The sequence below is a fragment of the Microtus oregoni genome, unplaced genomic scaffold (assembly GCF_018167655.1).
Source record: "Microtus oregoni isolate MIOR12 unplaced genomic scaffold, Mior012 000062F_ref0000492, whole genome shotgun sequence".
NCBI classification, from domain to species: domain Eukaryota; kingdom Metazoa; phylum Chordata; class Mammalia; order Rodentia; family Cricetidae; genus Microtus; species Microtus oregoni.
Genome location: NW_024543872.1, coordinates 10,468,252 through 10,493,610, shown reverse-complemented (window position 1 = coordinate 10,493,610; position 25,359 = coordinate 10,468,252). Strand labels below are relative to the sequence as shown.

The window sequence follows — 25,359 nt, the reverse complement described above, 5'->3', positions numbered from 1 at the left end:
TTTTTCTTCCTTACCCCTCTCCTGGCTTTGCAGGCTTTAGATGGATTTTTCTTTGTTGTGAACTGTGAAGGAAGAATTGTATTTGTGTCAGAAAATGTGACCAGCTACTTGGGATACAATCAGGAGGAATTAATGAATACCAGCGTCTACAGCATACTGCACGTGGGAGATCATGCAGAATTTGTCAAGAATCTGCTACCAAAATCACTAGGTAGAAAGAAAGTAACCTTTTACTTCTAATACTTAGTATTATAACATATACTTAAAGTATTTGTAATGTGGCTACAGCTTCAGGTATATCAATAGCTCATAAGAATCCGTATCATCAGTGTACTGCCATGTGATGTGACAGTATGTATGGAAGCCAGCATGGTTAAGTTACCTTACTGCAAGAAGATTCTACTTAAAGTTCATTTTGTTTTCAGTTTTGATTATATGGGAAGGAGAGCCCTTCTCACTGCCCTGCTCTCAGAATAAAGGACAGAAGGAAGAGAAGGGTCAGGAGGGGTATGCTGCTGTATTTTATACTTCCAAAATGTAAGCATTTGGAATGTAAGTTTTTCTCAACTCCTTAGTCCAACTATGACTGGATGAATGGCCTTATCTCCAGCTGCTGTTTCACCCACTAAACTGCTGATCCTCTAGGGACGTGAATGGACTCACGGCTGCCCTTTGCTCCTTGAATTTTGAGACTCCTGCTAGAAAGATTCTCAGGACTCAAGTTCCAATTACTCCTATCGATTGAATTCCTAGTCTCTAAAGTAGATATGTTTTGTTGGTGTACATTTATTTAGTAGAAAATGGAAAACTTTACATATTTGATTTCCGATTCAATTTATTTCAGATTTTTTGTTCCTGTTTCTCCCACTATTTCTTTATTCAACTACCTCTGAAATAAGACTAACATCACACAGATAAATTAATCAAACATGAATTTTTCTTAGAGACACGGTGTGATAGCAGTTAGGAGGGTCCTCACTACCATTTAGTACCATCTACTGATGCAGGAGCTCAGGGAAGAGAAACTAAGATCCCTTTGTGTCACTACAGGTGACACCTGAGTTTCTTCCTCTGCTTCTGCCCTATAGTTTCTTTTGTTCAGTCATTCTGCAGATCTTGGATGCAGATTTAATTAAGCTAATTCATTTTATTGTTGCCTTAAAAAAAATTCATATTCCCACCGGGTAGTAGTGGCACATGCTTTTAATCCCAGGAGAGGCAGAGGCAGGCGGAATTCTAGGAAGGCTCCAAAGCTACAGAGAAACCCTGTCTCCAAAAAAGAAAAGAAAGAGAAAATTCATATTCCCATCTGTATTAGCAAAATATTTGTTGAGTTTAGCAGATTGCCTGGTTGGGAAGAGAGCTGAGGTCATAGAAAACACTGAGCTTTCTTCTGCCCCCTGAAGAAGGGGCTCATTGTTCAAAAGCCACAACATTACTCATCCCAATGTGGTTACTGTAGATGTGTTACTATTCAGTTTGCCCCCATCACTGCCGGGAGGTTAATAAGACTGGAGTGTCATCTAATGTCTGATATGATGGTAATTCTGCTCCGACCACCTGTAGGTCCTTGACTAGCCTTTTCCAACTAGCTTCCAACACAACTGGGAGAGATGTGGCATATCTCTGCAGCGGCACCATTTCCCCATTCCCCCAAAGAAGGAAAGAACAGAAACCTAGGAATGATACAGCCTAACTGTACTGCCAGTACGAGAGAGTCCACCCACAAACAGGGCATGCTCAGGAGTTTATCTTCTAGTTCTGCAGTGGCACTTGGTCACCTGTCAGACACCACTGAGAAGAATAAAGCCCAATTATACTAACTTAGAAAAGATGCTTTTCTAAGAAGCATTGAAGAGAAAATATATTGTTATTGCATCTATACTTAAAATCTCCATTATTAAAACTATCAAATTATTAAAAATCAGAAAGCAAAATAAGGTTGAATCATTATGTATGTATACCAACTTCCAAAAAAAATGTTTCAAACTATAAAGAAATTTGAAAAATTAAGATCATTATTTACAAATCTGCATATATACATATATATTTACCTTATATATGCATAGTTCACTGCTGTGAATCGAAGATTATATTTTTGTTTTCATTTACATCAAGAAATTTCAAAGGCTAGCATAAAAAGTGTGTTTTAAAATTGCTTTTCAGTTTATTTGTGTAGAAGACTTCGGTGTCTAAAGTCTCTACTTTCATGCATAATACTTTACTTATAAAGGGGTAAAATTAAATTTAAACACTGAAAAGCAAATATAGTGAGAGGTTCTGTCCATGAAGATGGACAGAGCTGGAGAACTGGCTCAACTGGTAAAGTGCTTGCCACACAAGTCTGGGTTCATCCTCCAGAGCCCATGTAAAGGTATGGGCATGGTGGAGTATGTCTTTTAAACCAAGGCTAGAAAGTCAGAAAGATTCCTGGGACTTGCTGGTTAGCCAGTCTAGCCACATGGGGGAGGTCTAGGTTTAATAAGAGACTTTGTGGAAAGAAAAAGACAAGGTAGGACACTATTGAGGAAGATACCCATTGTGAACCTCTTGTTTCCACATGCACACACATGCATATACCCACACAGACATGTGCATACACCACACACACACATACAAAAGCCTATATGGTGAAGATTTATTTGTAAAATTCTAATAAGCTGTGACTCAAAGTTTGGAAAAAAAATGGAAATAAATTCTCACAGTCTGTGGCAATTCCAGCTCTAGTAATGCAGACACTATAGAAGTTAAGATCACTGGCAAGGTGGTGGTGGCATATGCCTTAATTCCAGCACTCAGGAGGCAGAGGCAGAGGCAGGTGTATCTCTGTGAGTTTAAGACCAGCCTGGTCTGCAAAAGTAAGTTCCAGAACAGGCTCCAAAGCTACACAGAGAAATCCTGTCTCAGAAGGGGGAAAAAAAATTAAGATCATTAAGATCGCTGACATTTTGGTATAAAACAGACGTGGGTAATGCGTTCTTCCTCTACCACCTGCTAGCAGTGTAACCTTGAAACACATTTAATTCCTTCTTAGTCCTCATCTTTCATAGGAAGTTTGGAGGGCATTCAAATGATACTTAACCTATATCCTAGTTGAATTTCCTTTAAGTTCAGTAACTATTACTTTTGTTGACTTTATCTAAATGTTTTTGGACTTTTAATTTCATGAGAGATGGATCTGTAATTTTGTATTACATGATATTTTAGGTGTCTTAGAAATTAATCCCATTGAAGAACATTCTTTTCCTTTCACAAATGCTCCTTCATCTGCTCCCCACAAAACTGAGGCAGATGTTTTTACAGAAGTTGTCAGTAAGAAAGTTCAGTTTTCCTTAGTTCTTTTTAGAATTGAGCTTTAAAAATAAAAATATTTAAAATAAAATAAAATTGAACTGAATAACTGCTTCTTTATTAAAAAGAATTCTGGGCTGAGCATGCAGCTCAATGGTAGAGTACTTGCCTCAAACACACCTGGCAAGCAGTTAGGCCATGAGTTTAAGTCCCAATACTGAAACAAGAAAAAGCCTTTTTATTGTTTGTTTTTGCAATATCTTGATTGGATTTTTGTTACCATTTTTTTAAACACTAGTAGCTGCATTTATTCTTTAGAGAGGAATTGTGGTGAGAAAAGAAAGAACAACTAGTAGAGATTAGACAGCCTCCCCAGCACACTCACACAAAGCCCTGGCTTTCATCAGTACTTTATATCTCCAGTCCAGATCTAGCCTTCCATGTCCAGTGGAGAACACAGAGCCTCTGTTTGTCTTTCCATGAAATGGCAATCATTGTAAGTAAAGACTTAGCGTTTAAAAGATTTGGGTTTAAAATAAAAGCTCTCTTGTAATAATTTAGATAAGCCAAAAGAAATCTAATTAATATTACGATATATAGAGATCTAGAAGTACCATCTGAAATATCTACCTGTATGTATTGGAAGAGTCAGTATCTGACTATTATTTATTTATTTAAGAAGTATGCTAGTTAAAATGTAATTTATTGACAGAATTAATTTAGTGGCTGTAGTTATTAGTTCTCAATATTTTTTACTAACCAAAAAGTTTTTCTTTTTTTATTATTATTAAAAATTTTATTAAAAATTTTCACCTCCTCCCATTTCCCTCCCATTCCCCCCACCCTCTCCGCCTCCCTCTCCAGTCCAAAGAGCAGTCAGGGTTCCTTGCCCTGTGGGAAGTCCAAGGTCCTCCCCCCTCTATCCAGGTCTAGGAAGGTGAGCATCCAAACAGACTAGGCTCCCACAAAGCCAGTACATGCTGTAGGATCAAAACCCAGTGCCATTGTCCTTGGCTTCTCAGTCAGCCCTCATTGACCGCCACATTCAGAGAGTCCGGTTTGATCCCATGCTTTTTCAGTCCCAGTCCAGCTGGCCTTGGTGAGCTCCCATTAGATCAGCCCCACTGTTTCAGTGAGTGGGCGCACCCCTCGCGGTCCTGACTTCCCTGCTCATGTTCTCCTTCCTTCTGCCCCTCATTTGGACCTTGGGAGCTCAGTCTGGTGCTTCAATGTGGGTCTCTGTCTCTATCTCCATCCAAAGGCAGATGAAGGTTCTATGGTGATATGCAAGATATTCATCAGTGTGGCTATAGAATAGGGCCATTTCAGGCTTCCCTCTCCTCAGCTGTCCAAGGAACTTGTAATAGCCAGAACCTGGAAACAACCTAGATGCCCCTCAGTGGAAGAATGGACAAAGAAAGTGTAAAATATATACACATTCGAGTACTACTCAGCGGTAAAAAACAATGACATCTTGAATTTTGCATGCAAATGGATAGAAATAGAGAACACTATCCTGAGTGAGGTAACCCAGACCCAAAAAGATGAATATGGTATGTACTCACTCATAACTGGATTCTAGCCATAAATAAAGGACATTGAGCCTATAATTCGTGATCCTAGAGAAGCTAAATAAGAAGGTGAACCCAAAGAAAAACATGTAGTTATCCTCCTGGATATTGGAAGTAGACAAGATTGCCAGGCAAAAATTGGGAACTTGGGAGTGGGGGTGAGGTGGGGGTAAGGGAGATGGGGAGAGAAAAGTGAGAAGGGGAGGATGGGGAGAGCTTGGGAGAATGGGACGGTTGGGATGGAGGAAGGGTGGATATAGGAGCAGGGAAGTATATATCTTAATTAAGGGAACCATTTTAGAGTTGGCAAGAGACTTGACTCTAGAGGAGTTCCCAAAAAGTTTTTCTTACAGTTTTTCTGCTCCCTCTTCCTTTATGATCCCTGAGTCTAAGGAGAAGGGGATTTGATACAGATGCCCCATTTAGGACTGAGCACTCCGTGGTCCCTTATTTTCTATACATTGACCATTTGTGGGTCTATGTGTTACTTGCTGTCTACCACAGAAAGAGTTTTCTTTGATGGGGATTGAGAGATGCACTAATCTTTGGGTGTAATAATGTCTTTAGGTGTCAACTTAATACACGTCCATGTAGCAGACTAACATTAGGTTATCTTCTAGGGCCTGTGACCTACCTACCAGAAACTCTGTTTCTTGGCCCCATTAACAGTGCCAGGAATTAGTTCAGTCATATTGAATGGGCCTTAAATCCAATCAGAAAGTTCATCTCATAATATTTTTGCCACTATAACACCAGGAAACATATCTTGACAGGCTGGTTGATATTGTTTCTACAGTGTTCATAGCTGAGAAAGACTGATGATTACTTTCCTTCCCTGGTAGCATGCATAGCACCATCCAGGATTATGTAAACTAGCCAGTAGTGGAGAAGCGTCCAGGTTGGTCCCAACTTAGTTAAAAACCAGAGGATTACTACAGCAAAACAGGGACACACAGTTGCCCACATGAACTTAAAATGACTGTGACTGCATACGCAAGACCCAATAAGCCCACACCAGATAAATTCCCAGTCTAGAGAGAGGAGGTAGTCATAAAGTCTCATGGCTGACTAAGGAGCTGTTGGAAATTGGTTGTTGCTGGGGAAAAGAGTCAGATTTCTTCAAACATGTGGTTCCTGAGACATGTGCTGAAGATAGTCATACGGCCATGCACATACTGGCAACACTAAGTGGACTTAGTGAAGTTTTATAAAACAAACAAAGAAAGGGGGCTGGAGAGATGGTTCAGTGGTTAAAAGCACCGTTTGCTCCTCTGGAGAACCTGAGTTGAATTCCCAGCACCCACCCAGCAGCTGGCAACCGTCTGTAACTCCAGTTCTAGTGGGTCTGTCACCCTCCTCAGACTTCTATGTGCACTGCACGCAGGTGGTGCACAGGCATACATATAAGCAAAACACCCATATACATAAAATAATAAAACTATAAACATATATGTAAAATGTCTACTTATGTTTATATATAAACAAAGCATGAAATTGGAAGGGAACAGTAGTGAGTAATAGAGGGAATGGGGTGAGCTTAATCAGAACACATTATATGCATGGATGAAATTCTCAAACAATAAAAAAGTTTTTTCTTAAACTTTAGGCTAACAGGTTATGAAATTAAACTTTAAGGAAGTCCCTTCATCCCACTGCTACCTGTTCTCCTTTTGGCTTTTTATGCCATCTTGATTGTAGTCCCTTCTCTGCCTATTTTTCTTTTTTCTCTCCTGTTTCTCATTATCTGAACTGAATTAAATATATATTTAGCTGAATTTCTTGTGCAACATTTAACAAGTAGATTTTCTTTTCAAGTACATTCAACAAGCTGAGATCATCCCAGATAGTGACTGGGTAATACCATGCAAAACAAGTGGCAAACAAATTCTTAAAGAAAAATCATTTTTTAATCATAGGGTCTTACTGACTTTAGTTGGAGAAGAAATCTCTAAAAATGAATAAGTAGGTTAATTTTTACCTTAATTTTACTGTATAATTTAGCCTATATGTGTTTCAAAAGTAAGAAAAAGGCCCTCACTATAAATCCACAAATTGGACATATGTATGAACTGTCATCTGTATTTTATTATTTCCTACATTGTTTCCTCAGTGTTAATAGAAACCTTGTTTCTTCTTTGAAAAGAGTGGTAACTGGGGCCTGAAATAATGGTCTGTAAAATCTCTAGTTTGATAATGGAATTATAGTGTCTAGGTATTTGGGGTGATTTACTGTAGACTGTATAGTACAGTTGTCTTTAGAGATTATACAGTAGATCCTTAATTTTAAAGATGAAGCACTGGAAATCAAATATTAAATGACCCAAACCTAACTACTTGTGAAAATCAGAACTTAGTCCAAGAGAGTAAGTTTCCATACTTTCTCTTGTCCTTACAGAGTGAAGGGATGGGTAAAATGAAAGTGGGTCAACAGTGGCAGGGTATATTTAAAACCCCTCTGGCCACCTGGGAACTCATAAGCTGAATAGGACATTGTGGGTAGGAAACTGTGGCTCATACAATAGTGATTTGTACTTGAAATATACGGGCATCTTTCCTAAAACTAATTTGATTTTCTTATACTAAAGGAGATAATGTTTGTTTGTTAGCAATCTTTTGGTACTGCTGATTACCATATTCAAAGTATTGTAACATATAAACTATGCTAGTTAAATTAACCAAGTACAGGAAAATGACTGTCAGAAACCAATATGACTCTTGTCTAAGTCACAGAGTCCTTGGACAAACTTTTAGTCTTCTGCTCCGTGCACAAAGAGCCTACCATTAGGATTGGCCTTTGATGAGTCCTGCTTAACACTGTAGCTGTGGCCTTAAATTTTCTGACTTGAAATACATAGCAAATAAAAAGAGCTAACTGCCACACTAGTAATTTTTAATTTTGTCTTTGTTTCTAAATACTGTTAGTGAAGTGGTGTATCTGCTGTGTGAGCTCTTATATATTTTCTTGGAAATATTATAATTTCTAACTGATGGATGTGCCTTATTGACTCAGTATATTAGATCTGAGGATATATGTCAGTCCTTTAATATGAATATCTAATTAGTCAAATGCTTTGAAGTATTTTTTTGTATCTTCAGAATTTATGCTGTTCTCACTTTATCCACAAACATATAATCAATTTTGCCTCCCTAGTAAATGGAGTTCCCTGGCCTCAAGAGGCAACACGCCGAAATAGCCATACATTTAACTGCAGGATGCTAATTCACCCTCCAGATGAGCCAGGTACTGAGAACCAAGAAGCTTGCCAGCGCTATGAAGTAATGCAATGTTTCACAGTGTCACAGCCAAAATCAATCCAAGAAGATGGCGAAGGTAAAGCGTCATTTTAAAGTGATTGTTTTATCTTTGGCTTGAAGGAACGGGGGAAATTACACACTACCTTCCTAAGATAATGTTTCTGCTTACTCTATTATATGTCATAACCACAGTCCAATTTTCTACATTTTTTTTTTTGAGACAGGGTCTCACTTTGTAGCTCTGGCTGACCTGGAACTTGCTGTATAGACAGGGTAACCTCAAACTCACACAGAGATCCATTTACTTTTTCCTCCCAAGTATTGTTATAAAGGTATGTGCCACCAGGCCCAGCCCATTTGGCTTTTTTCACTGTTTGCCCTCATGGCCTTCAACTCCTTATGTAGCCTAGGCTAGACTCGAACTTAGCAGTCTCCTGCCTCAACTTTATGAGTGCCAGAATTGCAGGAGCATAATTCCATGCCAGAATTTTTTTCCTAATACTATAAACTACACTACAAATATGTCAAATCGGTCCCTTAATAATACCCCTAAAGTTTCATCTTTATGCCCGCATTCTCACTTAGATGTCAAATAATTCAAACCAATTTGCTGCCTTGAAATAAAATAGGTAACTCCCTGCCCACAGTTGGAAATGTACCAGTTACAGCAGGCCGTTAAATAACCCTGGTGTTTATAAAGTTTCACCTTTAGAATGTAGGAGACATTGGAGGATGGCGTTGCAATTTTCAGACTATGCAAAAATCTTATAGAAAGTTTATGAAAAAAAATGGAAGCTTTGGTTGAGTTGATGTTAGCATGAATTTCAGTATGTAATGGTGGATGTGTATGTCATCCATGTAAACAAAGACTCAGTTAAGTTTAGGAACACCACAGATGGGGACCTGGAGTAAGGACCAGGGAAGAGAGGAGATAAGTCTGTGAGAGGCAGTTCAGCAAATCTGAGCATGGAGGTGATGACCAGCAAGAGCTTTGCACAAATTGCCATTTTAATATCATTAGTGTGCAGCAGTATATGTAGCACCTTTTTAAAAATGTGGAATGGGACTCAAAAAATGTATATCCTAAAAATATAAAGTTCTCTGTTGCCAATTATGATGACATAAACCTGTAATTACTACAGGGAATGTAGAGGCAGGGGAATTGCAAGTTTTGAGGCCTACCTGGTTTACATAGTAATTTCATGGCCAGCCTGAGCTACATAGTAAGACACTTTATGGAGAGTAGGGATGTTTGTTTGTTTGTTTGTTTGTTTGAGAGTCCCACCAAGTGAATTCAGATTACTCATGTTGAAATGTAGACCCATACATAGGTTTATATAGATCACACTCTCTACTGATTCTACTAAATAAATCTTGCATTACTTATATCTCTAAAGTTAAATCACATGTCCACCCCAGACTGGGATACAAAGTCCCTGACCCTTCTCCCCCTCCAAGAAAATTCTTTGTCAAAAGAAAGGTACTACCACTTCAGATATAAGTCTTGGTTTTGTTATATGATCATTATCTTTATAGTGGTTATGAGAATAATCTGCAGCATGGAATACTGATGCATGTAAGGTATTGAAAATAAAACTGTAGTTTTTAAAAACATTGTTAAGGGGCTGGAGAAATGTCTCACGGGTTAAGAGCACTGGCTGTTCTTTCAGAGGGCCCCGGGTTCAATTCCCAGCACCCACATGGTGGCTCACAACTGTCTGTAACTCCAGTTCTAGGAGATCTGACATCCTCATACAGACATACACACAGGTAAAACACCAATGCACATAAAAATAAATAAAAATTAAAAAAAAAACATTGTTAAGGGTGTCTTAGGGTTTCTATTGTGATGAAACACCATGACCAAATAACTTGGGGAGAAAAGGGCTTATTTGGCTTACATTTCCTCATTACTACGGTCCATCATTTAAGGAAGTCAGGACAGAAACTCAAACAGGGCAGAAACCTGGAAGACAGAGCTGATTCTGAAGGCATGGAGGAGTGCTGCTTTACTTTCTTACCCAGTGCGACCTGCCCAGGGTGATCCCACCCACAATGGCTGAACCCTTCCACAGCAGTCACTAATTAAGAAAATACCCTGCAGACTTGCCTGTATGAGGCATTTTCTTCATTGAGGTTCCCTCCTCTCCAGCGACCCTAGCTTGTGTCAAGCTGACACAGAGCTTGCCAACACAATGGGGCTAAAGAGATCGCTGCAAAGTTAAGGGCACTGGTTACTCTTCTAGAGGATCCAGGTTTGATTCCCAGCACCCATATGGCTACTCACAACTGTTAGTAATTCCGGTTCCAGTGGGTCTGGTGCTTTCTGGCCTCTGTAGGCACTGCATGGCCATGACACACAAATATACATGCAGGTAAAGCACTCATACACATTTTTTTAATTAAAAAATGATATTGGGGGCTAGTGGCAGAGCCTGTACTTGGCAAATCTAAGTCCCTTGAGCTTAGTTCATAGCAGTGAAAGCAACAAAAATAAAATTAACAGTCGGTGCTGCTTAAGTCCAACCAGACTATTCCCCTGGCTGTTAGCATCTGTCTCTACAGTTTATGTGCAAGTATTCAGTGGCAGGAGCTTTCCCCTGATACACTTTCTGCTTAGAGCTACCAGTTTTGTGTTGCCAGGAATTTTGTTTCTACTACGTTATGATGTTAGCAGTGGTTCTCAACCTGGGAGTCTCAACCCCTTAGGCAAACCTCAGTCTCCAAAAATATTCACATCATGATTCATAACAGTATAAAATTACAGTTATGAAGTAGTAATGGAATAATTTTGTGGTTGGGGTCACCACAGCATGAGGAACTGTACTAAAGGGTCCCAGCATTAAGAAGGGTGAGAATCACTATGTTAGTGATTCTAATATTATAATAAATCCTGACCCTGACTGCTCTTTGGACTGGAGAGGGAGGGGGAGAGGAGTGGGGGGAGGAGGAGAAGGGTGGGAGGAGGGAGAGAAGGGTGGGAGGAGAGGGAGGGAAATGGGAGGCTGGGAGTAGGTGGAAACTTGTTTTTTTTTCCTTTTCTCAATTAAAAAAATTAAAAAATAAAAAATAAATAAATAAATCCTGAGACATGCAATTTTAAAATCAAAACTATTAAGTAATTAAGTAATTATCTCTATACTTTATTCTTCAGTTTTCTCTTCTTGTTTTGGGCAGATTTCCAGTCATGTTTGATTTGTATTGCTCGGCGATTACCTCGGCCTCCAGCTATTACAGGCGTAGAGTCCTTTATGACCAAGCAAGATACTACAGGTATTCAAAAAATTAAAAATTCTCCATAGATATTAATAATGTAAACTTAGCAATGATGATATCCAAATGTAATATTCATCCTCTGCTTTCCATTCTTATATAGAAAGCATTTTAAATAGTCATCCTGATGTTGATATTTAGATGCTATAATTGTTGTCATGGGCATCATACTGTAGAGACCATTCATATATCTGGACCATCTTATAATCTTATAATCAAGGAAGAAATTTGAATTTGTAAACATATGTAACTATACATTTGCAAATGGATATAAAATATGGTGGGTTTGATATTCTGTTTAAAAGTATTTGGTGGGGCCATCCAGAAGGTTCAGTGGGTAAGAATTTGATACCTGAACTCACATGTAAAAAAGGAAAAACCAGTTCCTATCACAGACAAAGCATACACACACACACACACACACACACACACACACACACACACACACAGTCACCCAAATAAATACAAGTAAAATATGTAATGTATTTGACAAGTAAAAATCAATGATAAGATGTAACCATACCAGTAGGTGTATTCCTATGCCCCAGCTCCTAAATGGGCTGAAGCAATTGTATCACTTGAACCCACATTTTAGGATAAGACTAAACAGCATAGCAAGACCTTCTTTCAAACAAGCACAAAGTGAGTGCTATAGTTCCATATTGTGGTGTATTTTTGAGGATCGTTTTTTTAAATTATTGTGGTAATTCCAAAAGGTCTTACTTGAGGGTTGAGCTAATATTGAGCCATAGAGCATCAAGTATGAAAAGTGCCACGTGTCCTAAGTGTTTGCACTGGAAGTGGTCAGTGTGGCAGGGCCTTCTTTACAATGAGCACTCCTGACTCTGGAAACAGATGGACCAGGTCTAACCTTAGTAGGACCCAGAGGTAGGCAGTAGGGGTGCCTGAAAATAATGCTTTCTTCTTAAGAGCCCCTTAAGATTTGATTCCCATCTTGGACAAATTGCAGCTGTTGTTTGAAATTCCTCAAGGCTTTTTACTAGCTAATTCACCTTCACGGTGACATTCAGGTTTTCACGTTTCTGCCTACCCAAAGGCACATCTCCCAGTCACCACCCTAATTGTAAAACAGAGGTATAGATGGTAGAGATATATTTTTGAGAAGAAATTTTTAAAAATGACTTCAACTGACTTTATTCTTTCTTTGTCCATTTTAATGTACATGGCTTTTTTCCCATTCTGTTTTTTGTTTGTTTATTTGTTTGTTTTGTTTTGTTTTCAAGACAGAGTTTCTCTGTGTAGCGCTGGCTGTCCTGGAACTCTCTCTGTTGAGATCCACTTGTGCCTCTGCCTCCAAGTGCTGGGATTAAGGCAGCGCACCACTGAGCCTATCTTCATTCTTTAAAGATTCTTTTATCTTTAACAACTTTTAGCTCTTAAAAATCTGGTATTCTTGTGTTATGTGTTGTATTCTTTATTTTTAAACAAAAAGTTACAAATGCTTTTTCTAAAAAGAAAGTGAGAAGTAAATTAGCACAGATATGAAAAAACACTAAGGAGAGGCTTGGGAGTGTGGAGAGACTGCACCCCTCTCTATCCCTTTCCCAGTCTGCCACAGATCATGTTCACGTGAAGGGACTGCACCCCTCTGTAACTCTTTTTCAGTCTAGCATGGATCATGTTCACTTCCATTTTCTTTCATGAGCCACACTGGAAAAATTCAATGAGCCCTTATTGAAAGCCAGAAATATTTTATATGGAAGAAAGGATGTTTCATTGACAATGAAAACTGGTTTTTTTGTCAGTAACTGATTAATATAAAAAGAAGTCAAATAAAGGCTTTATGAGACATAGAATGAAAACCTGTTGAGAAGGATGTTTGTCAGGCTGTGTAGTAAGACTTAGTGAACAAGCCAGTAGTGTAGCTCAGTGGGGCAAAGGCACATGGCACAGCATAGCAGCCCGAGTTCTATCTCCATATCCCACATAAAAGTAGAATTAAATCAGAAGAATTTAAATAGAAATTTCAGCTGCACCTATTATAAATAAATAAAAATAATCATGACAGTTTAAAATAAGAAAATTAACTTCTGGACTTTTCAATAATTGTTCAACTAAAAGGGACCTCAGAAATAACAGATTCCAAAGTCTGGAGAGATGACTCAGCAGTTAAGAGCACTGGCTACTCTTGTAGAGGACCCAGGTTTGATTCCCAGCACCCACATAGCAGCTCACAACGGTAACTCCAGTCCCATGAGATTTGATGCCCTCTTATGGCCTCCAAGGACACCAGGCACACACATGATACTCAGACAAAAAAAACCACATACACATAATTTTTGAAAATAAGCAACTTACTTGTTTTCTGAGTGGGAAATGGTAACTGATTGCTAAGAATGAAAATATTTATCCCCAATGAAGTATTCTCCTTTTATACTACATTACCTTCAACCACAGTACTGTCCTTCACCTCTTATCCCAAGTTACCAGAGAAATACAGTAAACTTAAAGCTAGTATTTTCTTATATCATAGAGTAGAATTTACTGAAAATACTAGTGAGGTAAAGTAAATATTGAATACTGCATTTTAATGTTACTTTTTAACTATATGTGGAGTGATTTATTTTTGAGACAGGGTTTCCCTGCATAATAGCCCAGACTGTCCTAGAATTCTCTCTGCTGATCAGGATGGCCTCAACTCATAGAGGTTTGCATGCCTCTGACTCCTGAGTGCTAGGATTAAAGGCGTGCGCAATTATGCCTGGCTTTGTGTCCCTTTTTTTTTAAGTCCTCCTTCTGGGTTGGTTGGTTAGTTGGTGGTTGGTTCAACTTCCCTTTGGTAAGCAGAGATACTCTAAACCAAACTCTTCATGGTCCTCTTTTAAGCATAATCATTTAGTTTTATTGCTGAAGACATAATTACTTTCTCTTCCATAACTCCACAATTCCAGACGCCCCCCATGCACATATATACACACCCCCATCCCTTAGTCATTGCCTAAGAAGAGCATTATTGTATATGAAGATGATGTAGCAGGTGAGTTGCTGTTATGATAAACTTTTGTGTATGGCATAGAGACAAAAATTACATTATTAAAAATTTGTTTATGCTTTCAATTTCAGTGTTCACTAGACTCTCTTCAGACTGTTTTAAGTAACAAAATTCTCTTATTTAATTTTGAACTGGTATTCTTTCTATCTACATTTATTCCAGGAGTTGAGTGATGAGATCCTCAGGTAGAGTTGGGTACCTTAGATCCCAGACCATTACAAGTTAAAGGAAAGTTAATGAATATTTTATTAATTAGGAAACCAAATTGTGGGAGAAGAGGGTGTGTAATATTACTTAAATGAAAAAGCATATACATTATGTAGGCTTGACTTGATTATATCAAGAGGAGGAAATACAATCAGGCATTCATAGGAAAAAAAACATGAAAATACTCAGCCTTGTTAGTAACTACAGAAATTGAAATCTGGATATCAATGAGATACCAGTTTTTCACTGAACTATTTCCAAAAAATACAGAAGCTGGTCAAGAACAAGTGATAGAGAAGATGCTGAGTTGGCAGAGCCCTTGGAGTAGGGAAGTGCTGGGGATTGAACTTGGGCTCTTGTGGGTGTATATAATAAAAATGGTCCCAAAAAATATTATTATTAACTGAACTCTTATTAACTGAAAAATAGCTTGCCAGAATTTTCTCAAAACCAATAGGAAATTTGGACAAATACAGCTATATCAAATAACTGATGAATTTTATAAAGCATTATTTCAATAGTATGATGCCTTGCAAATGTTAAGGTTTTTATTTAGTTGCCTCCAGTCTTCATTGTAGACGTGCCTATAGGAATTAACTAGAGATAAAAATGGAAAACCTGCTTCTTTCTCATATTCTCTTCACATAGTCATTGGGAAATAGCTTAGACTAGAATAATACATTTAATTTTTCCTTCTGTTACCTCATAAGTAACGCAGTTAGATGTCAACACACAGAAAGCAGTAAAGAGGAGCAGTGTGCAGGAAGTGTGATCAAAGAACAGGTCTGAGGATTTTAACTGATACATTTCAACAGCTCCAGATGATTTTGCTGATTTTGTATTTTGGGGAGTTGTTTGTGGTTGTTTGTAACAGGGTCTCATGTAGCCCAGGCTGACTTTAACTAATTATATAGCTAATGATGACCTTGATCTTCTAATTTTGTGTACCTCTACCTCCCCAAATGCTGGGATTACAGACATGTACCATCATGGCCTGTTCAACAGTACTAGGAATTGACCTCAGACCTTCATGTATTGTAGACAAGCACTGGACCAGCTGACCTACATCCTTAGCTTTGATGCGATGTTAATACCTGACTAGAACTAAATCTCACATACTAATGCAAATGTCAATTTTCATTCTTTGTGCAGGTAAAATCATCTCCATTGATACTAGTTCCCTGAGAGCTGCTGGCAGAACTGGCTGGGAAGATTTAGTAAGGAAATGCATTTATGCTTTTTTCCAACCTCAGGGCAGAGAGCCATCTTACGCCCGACAACTGTTTCAAGAAGGTAAAACATTTTTCTCAATTTTTTTTCATTAATCTGTGTGTTACTATTGAGTAACTTTTCTTAGAATTTATAGCTTGATAAGTATTTTCTCCAAATTACAGCTTCTGTAATAAATTTTAGGAAAGGAAGAAATGGGTAAGCAAAGTAACTCATGAGTGGATCCTGAAACCCAGGATGCACATCCTAAAGACTAGGATGTCATGTGGCAGTCACTCACTCATTCATTCATTAATTCATTCATTCAGCAGATGTGTCCAGTTCCTTACATGCATAGAACACTATGTATATAAGGTGCCAAGGATACAGTGGTTGCTAGGAAGCAGGGTTGTTCTCACAGTTTTTGAGGAGAATGCAGGGCAGCTAAAATCAGTGTGACCCTTATGATAATAGAAGTATAACTATTAAAAAAGTAAAGTCAGACTTGATAATTTGTGAGAGCAAGGGGTTTTCTGTTTTTTGTCTGTCTCTTAAAGATTTTCCCCAGGAAAATAAATGTGTCAGAGAATATCAGGATGGCATACCATTCATTTTAACTTCGTGCCTGTTGAAGTCTGTGTCTTCTGACTTAGATTGAAGTTCTGACAGTAATCATACTTACCATATCTAGGAGGTCTGTGGGAGCATAAAACAAGTATATTCCATACCCTTAAGAAGTCAACCAATATTGTCAGGAAAGTAGAGGAAGTTATTTGTGAATCAAGGTCAGAAAGTTCTAAGAGATTTAAAATTAAGGGATTGTTTATGTACTTTAAAATATTGTCATATATGGTAGCCTAGTACTCCTTTTTCAATGTAAGCTTTAATTTGATAGATTCTATTAATTGCTAGCCCTAAAATGCAATGAGATGTTTTCATTATTCTCACCCCCTTTTTAATTTTGACATTTTTCCCATAACATCTGTCCTCAGTTTCCTGATGGTATATCATCCATTACATCATAGGTTATAGGTTAGTTGCTTCCTAATAGGAAGAATTTCTTTTTCCTGAAAGTCATCTGTAGAAATCTCAAAGTTGTAGTTTTTCTGGAACAGAGTAGTAGTTCTCCAGAGGACTCCTTACTAAACTCCATGCCGCTCCTCAAGACTATGCAAAGAGCCAAAAATCTGTATTATTTTTAACTTTCCCAGGCAGTCCCAATGTGCATCCTGACTTGGAAGGATAATATTGATAGATTCCTTCTACTAAGTGTGAACTTTTGATTTTATCTACAGTGTTTGACTCTTGAATAGGTTTGGAACTTGGAGCACAGCCTCCACTCATTACTTAATGTGTGAAGTAGTATGTGGGTCTCTTTGATTTTTGTCATAATTTCCAAAGTCAGCCTCCCATAGCATAGCTGAGATTTACCTATAGTTGGTATACATTTCCACTGGAGTAAAAAAGGTATTTATTATACAAATGATTTGGCTTCACACAGATACGAAAGAGCCATAGTTTATAAAAACATTAGGAGTCTCTGTGAATTAATAAGTAGTTAATCTTTCTGCATACGAAGTACAATAATTTAGAGGACAGTGTGAAGAAAAGGAATTGTAGTCCAGCTCCTTTTCCTCATCAGACATTTCTTAATATAATGCCTTCCACTTTTTGAGAAAAAAAGAATTCCTTGATAAAAATGACTTTTATGTTTTTTTCCCCTTGAAACTAAGATCACCAAAGTTCATGTGAATCTGGTTCTAGGATTTTAGAGATTAAAGACTATTTGTCAACAGCATGCCATGGATAAAGTACATCTTCTAGTATTTTATATTCAACAGATATATACTGGTAAGAGAGATATAGTCTTTGAAAACATGTGCAACTCACCTGTTAAATTACCTACTGAATTTAAATCTCAGATGAGGGCCCAGATATCTTAACAGACCTTAAAAATAGTGATAAAGTTTAAGAACCATTCACCTGTCAAAGATGGAGAGAGTATTAATTTACACTTGCAGTTTCTCTGCTGCCTGTCACGTAAGGGCAGTGTGAAGCCAGTGAGACATGTTCATGGTAGAATGACTGTCATCAGACAGACAAAGATGAGTGTATGTGTGGGGAGATTGTAAATCAGTATAGCCATTATAATGAAAAGTATGGCGATTCCTCAAAAAATGAATAAAGACAGAACTAAACTATTCAATTTAGGAATCCCAGTTCTGGGTATGAAACCAAAGGGACCAAAATCAATATAATAGAGTGATACCTATATTCTATTAGTCAAAATATGGAATCAACTTAAGTGCTTATCAATGGATAAATGGAAATGAAGAAAATATTCATATATACACACACATACACACAATGAAATACTGTAAGGCCATAAAAAAGACGATACTCCTCTGATAAACCTGGAGATCATTACAATAAGTGAGAGAAGCCAAGCACAGAAATACAAGTACCATATGATCTTATACACATACGATGTAGAAACAGTAGAATGGTGGCTATGAGAAGCGTAGGTGGCTTATGGGGGGGGGGCGGGGAATTGCTGAGATGATGTTGCTAAAAGCATCACAGTTGGATATGTATGAGGGATAAATCTTAACAGTTCTATTGTATGCATAAACAGTATAGCTAATGACAATATATTACATTCTTTTTTTTTTTTTTGATTTTCGAGACAGGGTTTCTCTGTAGCTTTTTGGTTCCTGTCCTGGAACTAGCTCTTGTAGACCAGGCTGGCCTCGAACTCACAGAGATCCGCCTGCCTCTGCCTTCCGAGTGCTGGGATTAAAGGCGTGTGCCACCACTGCCTGGCAATATATTACATTCTTGAGGAACACAGGAAGGAGAATAGATATTAAGTCTTCTCATCATGAAAGTGATAATTGTGAGTGATATAACATATGTTAATTAGCTAGATTAAACCATTCATGATGAATAAGTACTTCAAGGCATAATAATGCATAGTTAAAATGAATAGAATTTTATTTGTCCACCTAAATAAATTTAAATTTAGAAGAAAAAAGAGACAAATTTTGCTACTATATCCTTGATTTTGTGTAAATTTTTATAGTGATTACTAGACAAGAGAAAATTTTCTTCCATCTGTCATCTTTTTCCCTTTCCAATAATTTACTATTTGAAGGTAGCAATTGTTATAAAATCCTAATATTTATTAACAGTTTTGTTCTTAGCTTAGTTTTTTGTTTTGTTTTGCTTTTGGCAGCTTTATACCAAGACAATTTATGAAGTGTTTGTTTTGTTTGAAGTTTTTTGGTGGTGGGGAGATAGAGTTAGTGCCAGGAATTGCCAGGAATTGAACCTAAAACCTCATACATGCTAGGCTAGTGCTTTAGGAAGTACCCCTAGGTTTTTTGGTTTCTGGTTTTTTTGGTTTTTTTTTTTTTTGGCTTTTTTTTTTGACCCAGCCTCTCCTGTAGCCCAGGTTTGTCTCGAACTAATTATGTGACTGAGGAAGCCCTTGAATTCCTGACCCTTTTGCCTCTACTACCCAAGTGCTGTGATCACAACAATAGACTGTGACACTCAGCTCATAAAATACTTCCAAAGGATGCTTACTACTTCATCTTCCAGAGTCACATTTGTGACCATAGGTCAGTCTCAGAACACAGGGGAACACTGCTTCAACCAGACTGAAGCCATAGGTCTGCACTGAGACTGGAGAAAAGTGTATTTCAGGTGGCTGCTTGTTTGTTCCCAGCCGCTTAGCCCCAAAATAATCACACAGAAACTGTATTAATTAAATCATTGCTTGGCCCATTAGCTTTAGCTTCTTATTGGCTAACTCTTATATTAATTTAACCCGTTTCTATTAATCTGTATATCACCACAAGGTTGTTAGCTACCAGCAAAGTTTCAGCACGTTTGTCTCCGGCAGTGGCTTCGTGGCCTGTCCCCAACTCTGCCCTTCTTTCTCCCAGCATACAGCCTAAGTTTCCCGCCTAGTTCTGTTCTTCCCTGCCATAGGCTCAAGGCAGTTCTTTATTCATTAACAACAGTAGGAACTCCCACACCAAAAGTGGATATTAAAACCACTTGAGGAACTTTAAACTAGGAGGAAGGTGATATGAGTAAAAAGAAATTGGCGAAGATTTATAGGTTCTGTTCAGTTCAGACTAATACTTCAAAGAGAAGTTGAGGTTAAGATACTTCTGGTACCCTGAGCAAGATGGATGCAGGTGACAGTTGTCAAGTCAGACTTCATGGACCTACCATACTACTAAATGAGTCTATAGCCTAAGATGTTTTCTAACAGAGAAATTAGGAAAATATAAAGCCAGGTTTCACAAGCTTTTAATATATGTAACCAGGAAACATTGTTTTGTACTTAGCTGAGTTTGATACAGGCTCTGTTTTCCCATTTTAGGAGATTCATGGCGTGTTTAGGGTATTTTAAATTCTTTCATTACTCAGAGTACTTATTTTCCACAAAGTGTTTTATTTATTTATTTATTAAAAATTTCCACCTCCTCCCCTCCTCCCATTTCCCCCTCACTCCTCTCACTCCCACTCCCCCTCCCTCTCTAGTCCAAAGAGCAGTCAGGGTCCCCTGCCCTGTGGGAAGTCCAAGGTCCTCCCCTCTCCACCCAGGTCTAGGAAGGTGAGCATCCAAACAGACTAGGCTCCCACAAAGCCAATCCATGCAGTAGAATCAAAACTCAGTGCCATTGTCCTTGGCTTCTCAGTCAGCGCTCATTGTGAGCCACATTCAGAGAGTCCGGTTTGATCACATGCTCCATCAGTCCCAGTCCAGCTGGCCTTGGTGAGCTCCCATTAGATCAGTCCCACTGTCTCAGTTGGTGGACACACCCCTCGCGGTCCTGACTTCCTTGCTCAAGGGAGTTTTGGATGTTCACCTGGAAATCAGATTGTAGCCAATGTTGCCTTAAACCAGGGACAGGCAGGTTCCCAGAGCAGTAATCCCTCTTTGAACCATGTGGATGTCAAGGTCTAAAAATGTGGGTAGTGTGACTAAGGAAGTAAATTTTTCATTCTGTGTAATTTCAAATGGCCACATGTAGGCTAATGCTGCTGTGTTGAGCAGCTCTGTAAAGTAACCAGTGTTTCCCTGTGTAATAAGGAGATCTGAAAAATGAACAAGATAAAGAAATGGATAAAATGGAGTAAGTAAAACAATGTAAGATGTGTTATCTGCTTTGTCTGGCCTTGTAAAAACTCGTGTAAATAATATATTGTATAATGCCACTTTTCTGCTGAAGTTGTGTTTTTCTAAATATATTATTTAAAAGCTATAAACAGTTGAATGTTAACATAACTTTTTAACTGACTATAGCAAAAATTTGCTTATACTCTTCCACAGAAGTCATCAGTGTGTATTAAAGATTCTTTTCATCCTTTATTAATTACTGAACTTCTCCATGCACTGTGTTTGGCAAGCATGGCAGTGACTTAGAAGAAAGTATGCAAAGCTTACATCCTCCTTTCTGTACGCAGGCAGCTTTATCCTACTGCCAATTCAACAGACTCTTCTGCCTCAGTCAGTACCAGACACTCAAGATAAAAGAGATCATAGCTTCTCTTATCTTGAATAGTATGTAGCATAAAAAATATTAATTGATCATCTAAAACTCTTCAATGTGATATTTAAAGTGTAATTAAGCAGCCATACTGGCACAGGTTTTTAATCTTAGTACTTAGCAGATTGAGGCAAAAAGAGTATAAGTTTGAGGCCAACTTGAGCTATAGAACAAATTCTGGGATAGCCTGGGCTACATACAGAGACTTTGTCACAAAAAATGAATGTATTCAAAATATTTTTACAGGCTTAATTTTAACAGTCATTTGTGATAGTAGTTCTTGTATTTCAGTGGGTATTACCTTTTTAATCTTTATATTGACAATCTATTAAGCCTCAAGATAGAATTCTATGGTGGTACTAAAACAACAATGACATTTCAGTCCTTCCGTCTTGGAGAGTTTCTCCGTATTTCACAAGCACTTACCTCAGTAACTAGATTCTTGCCTGCTGCTAATAAACAGTTAAGACAGAACTTACATGATATTGTTTATAAAGCAATTTACTGACAACATAGCTTTTGTTCCTTACTAGTAATAATTAATTTTATCTTAATTTGCTTATTAAATTTTAAAAATTATAGCATTAAAAATAATATAGATATGTGTAATAATTTGTCAGATGGGACCTGAAGGATTTTCCTCAGTAAATAAAGAACTCTAGAAACCCCTTAAAATAGAGAGGATGAACCTCAAAGTGTATGAATTATATCTCAGTATTTATAATTTAAACCATAAGCCAGCCAAAGATAATAATAATAATAAAAACTTGTTAAAGATAATACTAAAGGCAAAGAAGCACTTCCCTGTATTTTGAATGGAGACCTACTAGGTTGCGGTTTGTCACAGTCCTAATTTATATCAGGAGGCAGCCATTCAAATGAGAGTAAGTTAAAACTTGTCAAGTGGTATATTTTAAATGGAGCCCCTCCACACACACATCTCTAAACTATTCTTTGAATCACAGCAGGCAGCAATTGAGAAGGCATTTTCAATGAGGTTGTTAGTAGAAATAAGATCTAATAGCCGTCCTTTGCCCAGCGTTCAAGTGTCAGAATTTTAACTAGGTTTTTCTTTTGTTTGAAACAGTGATGACTCGTGGCACTGCCTCCAGCCCATCCTATAGATTCATATTGAATGATGGGACAATGCTTAGCGCCCACACCAAGTGTAAACTTTGCTACCCTCAAAGTCCTGACATGCAACCTTTCATCATGGGAATTCATATCATCGACAGGTACTACTTATTTGGAGAGAAATTATAAGTTAGGCATAAGAATAGTATGATGAGTATATCCATAATTAATATTAATTATCTATCAGTATATCAACAATGGGTATAAGGGTTTTGTTATCAAGTAGCTTTGTTGTTCATAAAGGGAGACAGGAAAGATGGGACTAAAAAAATCATTTTTTATGGGTGAAAACATAATGGTGCCTAAAAAATTTGCAACATTCTACATAGGCACTTACAGTCTTAGAAGAGATCTCAGTGTTTATAACATTTTTATTTTATTTTCAAGGGTTCTTTATTAGAACAACGTTTATGACTCTGGAGTTCAAGTTGACAGTTTATCATAGAAGCCTTACTCATTAGTTAAACTCTCAACTTGAAGTTTTTCAATATTCTAATTTGATCCCTCCCACTAAGTAAAATTTATACTGATACACATAGAAAATTCATGGAATTATTCTTTTATGCTGTTATTTATTTAAAAGCCCTAAGTTATAACTGCATAAAATTTAGCATTAAAAACAAAGACATTTCCCTCACTTCATCTTTTTTCCATCTGATGTTTTGCTTATTGGAACATGGTAATGCCAGTCACAAATCTGTTGTCATAGTTACACATTTGATTAAAGAGCTCTGGTAAAACCTGAGTTCAGTATTCTGACTTTTTCTAGTTTTAGTTGAAAATTTTCTTGTGAGTGGAATTAGCACAGTTCTTTTTTCATATTGTGATTTCTCTTTCAAAACATCTGCTATGTCTGCATATCACCCTTTTTAATTTTTGCATCAGTGACACAGTATTTTCTTACCCAGTCTTCCTCTTTGGAGTTGAAATACTTAAAAGCTGTAACAGGGGAGTCATAAATAAAATGCTTTCTAAATAAAGGCATGAGAAGTTTCTCTTTCAAATGAAGTTGTTATTACAATATATAATTGTATTTCTATTGCTTATTTTCCCAACACCAAGAAAAGTTTATTTTTCACACAACTGAAACTGTCAGTGATTTAAGAGCCCATAGGTGCCAATTCTAGGAAGTAGTGCTGCCCTTCACAGAGGTAATGGCAGTTCCCTGGTTTTCCTTAATTTAGGGTGGTGCAGAAACTCTCTACTTGATAGCTTGGAACATTAATGAGGCTAATGGCCTTTCTTATAATGTCTTCATGAAAAAATAATAAAACAAATTAAAATGATTGAATAATAATGTATTTTTTTCCCCTAGGGAGCACAGTGGGCTTTCTCCTCAAGATGACACTAATTCTGGAATTTCAATTCCCCGAATAAACCCCTCAGTCAATCCTGGTATCTCTCCAGCTCATGGTGTGACCCGTTCATCTACATTGCCACCATCCAACAACAACATGGCCTCTGCCAGAGTAAACCGCCAACAGAGCTCAGACCTTAATAGCAGCAGCAGTAATTCTAGCAACAGCCAAGGGAGTTTTGGATGTTCACCTGGAAATCAGATTGTAGCCAATGTTGCCTTAAACCAGGGACAGGCAGGTTCCCAGAGCAGTAATCCCTCTTTGAACCTTAATAATTCTCCTATGGAAGGTACAGGAATTTCCCTCACGCAGTTCATGTCTCCGAGGAGACAGGCTAATTCTGGCTTGGCAACAAGGGCTAGGATGCCAAACAATTCATTTCCTCCAAATATTCCAACATTAAGCTCCCCAGTTGGCATTACTAGTGGTGCCTGTAATAATAATAACCGACCCTATTCAAATATCCCAGTAACATCTTTACAAGGTCTGAATGAAGGACCCAATAACTCTGTTGGTTTCTCTGCCGGTTCTCCAGGCCTTAGGCAGATGAGCTCACAGAATTCACCTAGCAGATTAAGTATGCAACCAGCAAAAGCTGAGTCCAAAGATAACAAAGAGATTGCATCCATTTTAAATGAAATGATCCAATCTGACAACAGTGCTAATGATGGCAAACCTCTGGACTCAGGACTTATGCATAACAATGACAGACTCTCTGATGGAGACAGTAAATACTCTCAAACTAGTCACAAACTAGTACAGCTGTTGACAACAACTGCAGAACAGCAGTTGCGGCATGCTGATATAGACACAAGCTGCAAAGATGTACTTTCTTGCACCGGCACTTCCAGCTCTGCCTCCACTAATCCTTCAGGAGGTACTTGCCCCTCTTCCCACAGTTCTCTGACTGAGCGTCACAAAATTCTACACCGGCTTTTACAGGAGGGCAGTCCCTCAGACATCACCACTTTGTCTGTGGAACCGGAGAAAAAGGACAGTGCATCAACTTCTGCCGTGTCAGTACCTGGACAAGCCCCGGGGAATGCCAGCATAAAACTAGAACTGGATGCTTCAAAGAAAAAAGAGTCAAAAGACCATCAGCTCCTGCGCTACCTTTTAGACAAAGATGAGAAAGATTTAAGATCAACTCCAAACCTGAGTCTGGACGATGTAAAGGTCAAAGTGGAAAAGAAAGAACAGATGGATCCTTGTAACACAAACCCAACCCCAATGACCAAACCTGCTCCCGAGGAAGTTAAACTGGAGTCCCAGAGCCAGGTGGGTGATCCTGGCTTCACAGCATGGGCATCTCTTATCATTATTATTATTATTATTATTATTATTATTATTATTATTATTGAGCTATACATTTTTCTCTGCTCCCTTCCCTTCCTCCCCCTTTCCTTCTACCCTGTCTTATGCTCCTAATACTCCCAATTTACTCAAGAGAGCTTCTCTTTCCCTCCTTCCAATGTAAATCC

The 25,359-nt window shown here is 38.0% G+C and overlaps 1 protein-coding gene across 8 annotated transcripts in view; it reads left to right on the top strand.

Annotated features, from left to right (window-relative positions):
• Positions 1-25,359, top strand: part of LOC121439592 (nuclear receptor coactivator 1) — a 222,209-nt gene that overhangs the window by 139,235 nt on the left and 57,615 nt on the right. For all 8 annotated transcript variants that reach the window (XM_041640118.1, XM_041640122.1, XM_041640121.1 and 5 more), the window contains 6 exons: positions 34-211; positions 8,014-8,193; positions 11,295-11,390; positions 15,763-15,903; positions 22,474-22,621; positions 23,836-25,156. In XM_041640118.1, coding sequence (XP_041496052.1) covers positions 34-211; positions 8,014-8,193; positions 11,295-11,390; positions 15,763-15,903; positions 22,474-22,621; positions 23,836-25,156 — 2,064 coding nt within the window. The remainder of the gene's footprint in view (positions 1-33; positions 212-8,013; positions 8,194-11,294; positions 11,391-15,762; positions 15,904-22,473; positions 22,622-23,835; positions 25,157-25,359) is intronic.